This window comes from Priapulus caudatus, unplaced genomic scaffold (assembly GCF_000485595.1).
Source record: "Priapulus caudatus unplaced genomic scaffold, Priapulus_caudatus-5.0.1 Scaffold1430, whole genome shotgun sequence".
Lineage (NCBI taxonomy): Eukaryota > Metazoa > Priapulida > Priapulimorpha > Priapulimorphida > Priapulidae > Priapulus > Priapulus caudatus.
Genome location: NW_014578491.1, coordinates 73649 through 80532, shown reverse-complemented (window position 1 = coordinate 80532; position 6884 = coordinate 73649). Strand labels below are relative to the sequence as shown.

Here is a 6884-nt window from a genome sequence, read left to right as displayed (position 1 = left end):
TTTAGGTATAAATATAATTGCACTTTTGTGATTAGCCCTCGGTCTGTAACCTGCAAAATAAATTGTCAAATACGCAACTTTTTTGGGGTGGCAGCACGGTCGCGGGTGTTATGGCGCCGTTCAAATTTCGTAGCGTTGATGTGTAAATAATTATAACAATTAAATTAGGTATTTGGTAACAAATACGTGTGGGTATAGACGATTTGTTATACAGTAAGTACAGTTGTATGCAGTAAAATCCTAGAGGCTACTGTCCCTTTAATCATTCCTTCTGCACTGGCCTTCTCTGCTTGCTAACTAAGTATTAAGACCCCCACCCTAATATATAACTATAATCGTGACCTAAACCATAAACCAATCTTTTATTGACCGCTGCATGAGCGGCAATAACAAACATACACACATGTATGAATCAGTGCATCTGGATAGTGTTAATTCTATCCTTTCAGCGGACGAGACCGAAGCAAAGCACAAAGACACAATTTTACTCAACAGCAACTTTATTCACCCGAGCAGACTATTCCAAAACAGCAGTGCATTCTGGGAGAACAGGCTCACACTCAAACTGCATGCAGTGCCCTCTTTGTACAACTCAGGATACCACTGCCACAAGGCTAGCACTATTTTTAAAGTGGGCGGAGCTCCGGGGAAATCCAGCGAATATTGATTCGTAAACAGCGTATGATTTGAAAGAGCTAAATGGGCGCACAATCCGCGCACTATTTCTTATCACTATTTCATCAATTTTTTTATGAAATTATGGTCCGATTTTTATTTCCTTTGCAACTTTTATAAGTGCAAATCTAAATACATAGGATACGAGTAACGTGGCTGCTGTAAAACTTGTAGTAAAAAAGCGTTCGAATTTCTAACGGAAATCTACTTGTGGTTGTGGTGAATTGAGCCAGAGCGAGAGCGCCATCTGTCATGGAGTTTGGCTCACACAGACAACGTAGACAAGATAAAATCAGGAGTGGATAATCTCTATTATCCACTCCTGATAAAATAATAAAATGATTAAACACTATTAATCAACATCCCCCTTTCTAAGAGATTGTAAGCATATCTATAATATATCTTGACTCACGCAACATTTCGATCTTCAGAAAACTTTTCCCATAGTATCTGTTTTGCGCATTAATTAACATCGGATTAATCTGAAAGAACAATTCTAGAACGACTAATAATCATATTTCTATTCGTAGAAATGTACATAAAAAGCAACACACAACATCCAACAGTATCCAGTAAGAACTCGTGCAACAGTCTGTTACTAAACTTGACCAGCCTCTCAGGGTTCTCCCCAGGATGAAATTGAAACAGGGGGAGGGGGAGGGGAAACTAGGGGAGTCTGGAAGGCGTGTTTTTTACCGTAATGCGTAAAATCGCCACCACACCATAGACGGTATTTGGGGTACTTGTATATAAGACAGCCGAGTCGGTACAGTTTGTGTTAAGGTTTGGGACAGGGTTACTATTTGTACTTGTGTGTTGTCTGCAGTGCATGCGTAGTGTAGGACGTTTACTCATTAGTGGTACCGTAAAGATACACGTGTCCGTGGGCCTGGATCAATGGGAATTCTTGACGATCGATTCCCGCGCTGTCAAACTTTTATTGTGGTGGAATTTAATCGGGGCGGAGGTAATTTAAACGGGGCGCAACGATTGAAACGTGGGGGGAGTTTTCCCAAACGGGGCGGGCGCGCCCGGTTTGCGCAACGTAGGGAGAACCCTGCCTCTAATAAGTACTAACTAGTAATAACTTTCCGAGGTCACCACTGCCAACATTTAGGTTACATGATTTTTCAAGTACGCTGGTTTCTTAACCTCTCGCTTTGGTCTTGGCGCAACCTCTTGGTTTGGTAACACATTTGTATTATCTACGCGTGTTTCTGGGGGTTTACTAAGAGCACTGTCTTTGCGCCGTGTAGCTTCCTCAGCGATTGTATTTACACGCCGTGCTTGTTCCCTAGGGCTTACAGGAGGTAGATCACAATTAACTAGATCATGCTGTACATCAGGCCTTACAATCTCGCGTGTTTCCACACGGTTTCGAGACACATCGTGAATTCTTGGCGCGATCTTGGTTGGATGCATGTGTACACGATTGCGCCGGTAGATTCCTCCATCGGGTCATCATAACACATATGTCCTTGGCCCTATTCTCTTATCAATCTGATCTAATTTCCAATTTTTCCTTTTGGTGTGCTGGAAAAACACAGACTGTCCGACCTCTAATTCTGAGAGCGGTCTCGACTCTCGACTTACGGTCATAATGTCTTTTTACGACACATTTACCTGAATCACATTTCGGTTTTGCCACATCTGCTTCCTCTCGTTTCGCGGTCGCGATTTGTGGCAGGAAACCTCGAGTTTTCCTATTAAACAGCATCTCCTCATGACTTAGACCTGTGTCCTGGCGTGGAGTGTTCATTTGTTACAGTATGGCTTTGTACGGGTCTCTTCCATCCTTATGTCTCCTAATGCTTCATCAAACTTGCGCTGAAATATCTAACTCGAGACTTTCAGGCCAAATGGGAGCCTCGTCCAACGATACCTTCCACCTGGCGTAATCATTGTCGGGAGTTTACTTGATTCCTCGTCGAGTCGAACATGCCAGTAAGCTTCCCTCACGTCGAGCTTGCTGAAAACCTTTGCGTCCTTTAACTTTTGAAGTACATCATCCAGGACAGGTAATCTGTAATGTTCTATTTTGAGGGCAATATGCAGTGGTTGGGTGTCTATACAAATCCTTAACTTCCCATTGGCTTTATGGACCACTGCCATTTGACTGAACCAGTCGGTGGGCTCAGTTACAGGTACCTACACTATTTTGTCTACCAGTCTGTCTAGCTCACTCTTTACTGAGCCCTGAATGGCTAGGGGCACTTTCTTGCTTGGCAGTACCTTCGGAGGAACCGTGTCCTCTGTTCGCAGAATGGCCTCCCCTAGGTCGCCTAACTTTGGAGTTTTCACCTGCGATATGAAACGTTCCTCCTTCATGGTAACAAAACTAACTGCTTGAATAGTTGTCAGCCAGAGTAGTTTTGTTAAACCATTTGGGACTACAACGAACTTGACCTCTGACCCCATTCCCGACCTTGGATTTGTGACCGATAGGATGCACTTGCTCTGCAAATAGAGCAAACGATGACTCTAACGAGTTTAGCTACATGCAAAGAAACCTTGCTTACTGATCATGCACTTGATGACTATTCTGTAGTAGTATATTAAAGGTGGCACAACTTCATTACTAATGCGTAAATAAATTCATTGACCACTGCTTATATTTTGAATTTAAGAAGTCCACACATTTAAGTCGAATCTTATAATGTTCATGTTGTCTGAACAAACTCCTATATGATTATACTAATGAAATCATCAATAATGAATCGATATCAATTAAAGTTCTTCACCTATTGTCGTTTTGTTTGCTTTCGTTCTTGCAGATGTTTTGCAATGTAATTAACTTTCTGCACAGATAGTGACGAACTTCCCAGATGCCTTCGTCTCCTTATACCATTCCTAACACTGCAAGTGCTAGTACTAGTACTACTTGAAACCAAACGAACGAACAGCGTGAACGTTTGACATTCAAACGGTGGATTCGCGACCACTACGGGTGGTCGGATTCCCCGGACTCATGAGGTTAAGCCTCTAATGAGTAACAAAAACAAAAACAAACAAAAAACAAAAAAAGTGGACGCGACCACGTTTACTTTAACAGCAACGTGGGTCCCAGTAAGGCAACCAGCAACAAGAGAAGCAGTATAGCAAGCAGGGAAAAAAATAAAATTTATTTTTCGGGGGCTACTTTTCAAGCTCGCGTGCATGAAAATAGCATTTTAAAATTTCCGGGGGCTCTTTTTGGCATTTCGGGGGCTAAATCGCCCCGAGCCCCCGTGTATTTTTTTCACTGATAGCAAGTGCAGTGCAAAACAACCATTGTCGTACATTATCGTATATTATTTATCAATTGCAGAAGGACTTTGAAGCTATATTCAAGGAGTTTGATGAGCAGGCTGTGTTTTGCTATCTCCGAAGCTTTAGGAGAGCCAGGGTGAATTTCTCAAATTCAGAGACTACCAAAAAGGCTCGGGTACAGACACACGAAGTTGAAGTATGTGGAAAGAACGTCAAAGTCTATTTTGGCCAGGCAAGTATATTTACTGAACTGGATATTTTCTCTTGAGTCATAAATCATTTCTTTTTATAATGTTTCACAGCGCTGGAATTTCAGAACAGGCTCAGCATTTAAAAAAAAAATGAGCAAAAGAGGATATTAGAATATTTAATATAAAACTGCCATTAGATTAAAACTGTCACAATTTAATATCTAGTAAGTATCTAATGAAACCATAATAAAGTTTTAATATCTATATATGTAGATAAAATTCTTTATTTCTCAAAGACCGGTATGACTGTATTATCAAATTAGTATTCGATTAATGTAATTATCACCTATTCACGTCTCTCTATATATAGATTCTATATATATATATATATATATATCGTTGGTTTACGTAACAGTAATTTTGCACTGTGTGTGCTACTGAACGTATTCAAATCTGATAAAATTTACATGGTTGTTTTTCATGACTTGAATAATTATTATATAATGGCATGCTGTAGAGAGAGGTATCATACCTATGAATGCGGGCAGGATTGACTTAATTAGAAGGCTATACGTTAGTTAATTACTCGGTAGACATGTGATCCATAGCTTACATGTGTAAGTGTGCATGACAAATTTTTCCACTGTCCTCACATTTAACAAATAAACAACTAGGCCAAGATCAAAACAGTTCAATAATTTAGTAAAACGTGCCACATTGTGAACCAGTCATTCAATAAATCCGTGAACTAGGCAGTGGTGGCTTCATATGAAGAGATTCCCAGCGTTACAGGTACTCTGTATGTTGCTGCTGTGCTATGTGGCAGAACATGCACAATATAACACAAAAATAATGTTATTACAAACACAAGAAAAGATTTATTGAGAAAATGTGTATCTGTGAAATGTTATCAAATACTTGGACTGCCAGTTGCACCGTATTATTGTTAGTACAACTATAGCTTTAGTTCATGTAATTCAAATACAAGTAACTGTGCTGAATAGTTATTTTCGTTGAAAACCCATCTTCCTGATTATCTGCGGGGAAATGTGCGCATTGTCTTGCTCCATTCTTTCGGCACCAAATTCTATACAGCCTAAAATGAACCCTACGAAATACAGACCAGAGATTGCTATTAAATATTTCGTGACGATAACTGTATGATTATACAAGAACCAACTGCAGTTGATGTCAGACAATGTATTTTATGAAAAAGTTAATTCAAGAAAGAATGGGCTTCATCATACCCAGTTTGTAGAGAAGTTGTATCGTGTCACTACATGATCGGTAATGATGAATGTATTCTGTAAAATCTGTGTGGCCCTGGCGTTTTCATGAGATGAAAAGTATAAGCCATAAAGTATAGGTTCTTATCAGGATCAGCAGGATGCAGATAACAATGATATGGTCAGGAGCAAATAAAAACAATTTTTCTTCACGTCTGATGGTAGAAAGATAAAGTGATATATATTGTGAATACACATAATTTTATAAGTAGTTGAACATTTGCTTGCACATCTCTTGCACAGTCGTTGTTGCTATGAGCTGCGGACGATAGTCCTCAATTTTCAGTGCCCGATTTCCATTGATCTTGATGCTATTAAGCATATTGATTGATTGCTTACTTACTTACAACCCTATTGTAGCCTGTTTTTAGCCTCGGGAACCAACAAGGAGGCCACAGTCATTTGGAGCCACCACCTCTCGAGAAACAGTTTTTAATATCGCCTCCTACGTCACCTCCTGCAGGATGGGCACAATTTCACGAAGCAAGGCCTAAGATAGACATGGATTTAATCACTGCTTTGGTGAACTTAGTTCCAGGTGAGTTTATCTCACGAATTATGAACTCATAATAAGTTGCCAAAAGTTGGGAATTGATCTTATAGGATCTACCTCATCAAAAGCTCCTTAACAATATGATATGCAGTTGTAAAATTTCAAGAATTTATCCTACGCTGAGTATGAATTCCTTCAATGATGGACATATTTCTCTTTTCAATGCATACTTGACACAATATAAGCAACTTTTTTGTTTTTAGCACGTTTAAATGTCAAGATAAGGGAACCGAAGTTTCATTTTGTACCTGCATACAAGGTTTTGGATAGTTCTTAGAACCATACAAACATAATCTGGATGGCGCAATATAAATTTCATTTAACCTTACCAAAGCTGCGCTGATCTGTTTTTGCATGTGAATAGATAATACTCACGGGTCAAACATACACACCTGTAGCTACACGATAAAACCCCCTAACAATACCAGTTCAAGCGTCTGCCCAATTGGTGTGATTCTCTCTCTATACAACGTGTGCGTAGAAATAATTCATGAATCAGGGTAATTTTAAGGGGTATCGAACGACCTTATTGGATTTGTAAGCTTACATTGTTACATTTGGGCAATTTGCGTACCAATTCTAGCGTAAAAGTAGATGGATGATTTGGCTGTGTTCGTCTGTGTGGGGACCAAAATGTTTTATGTGTTGTATGTTGCTAAAACTTATTTTTAATGATACACTCAAGCTTTAGTGCAACATTTTATCAATTTTGTATTCTTTGTACCTAGATATATTCCCATACATAAGTATGCTCAGTCACTCTCTCTCTCTCTCCTCTCTCTCTCTCTCTCTCTCTTTCTTTCTCTTTCTCTTTCTCTCTCTCTCTGTATCTTTCTCCCTCTCCACCTCTTTCAAGTACGCTCTCTTTCTGTCTCTCTAACTCTCAGGTATGGTCTCTCCCTCCCACACACTTCCTCTTCTTCTCCCTCT

General features: G+C 39.7%; 1 protein-coding gene across 1 annotated transcript in view; it reads left to right on the top strand.

Moving 5' to 3' along the window:
• The window catches only part of LOC106816607 (calcipressin-1-like), a 19475-nt gene that overhangs the window by 9424 nt on the left and 3167 nt on the right, over positions 1–6884 (top strand). Inside the window, exons 3-4 of the mRNA XM_014821229.1 lie at positions 3983–4156; positions 5762–5939. Of these exons, the coding sequence (XP_014676715.1) occupies positions 3983–4156; positions 5762–5939 (352 nt within the window). The remainder of the gene's footprint in view (positions 1–3982; positions 4157–5761; positions 5940–6884) is intronic.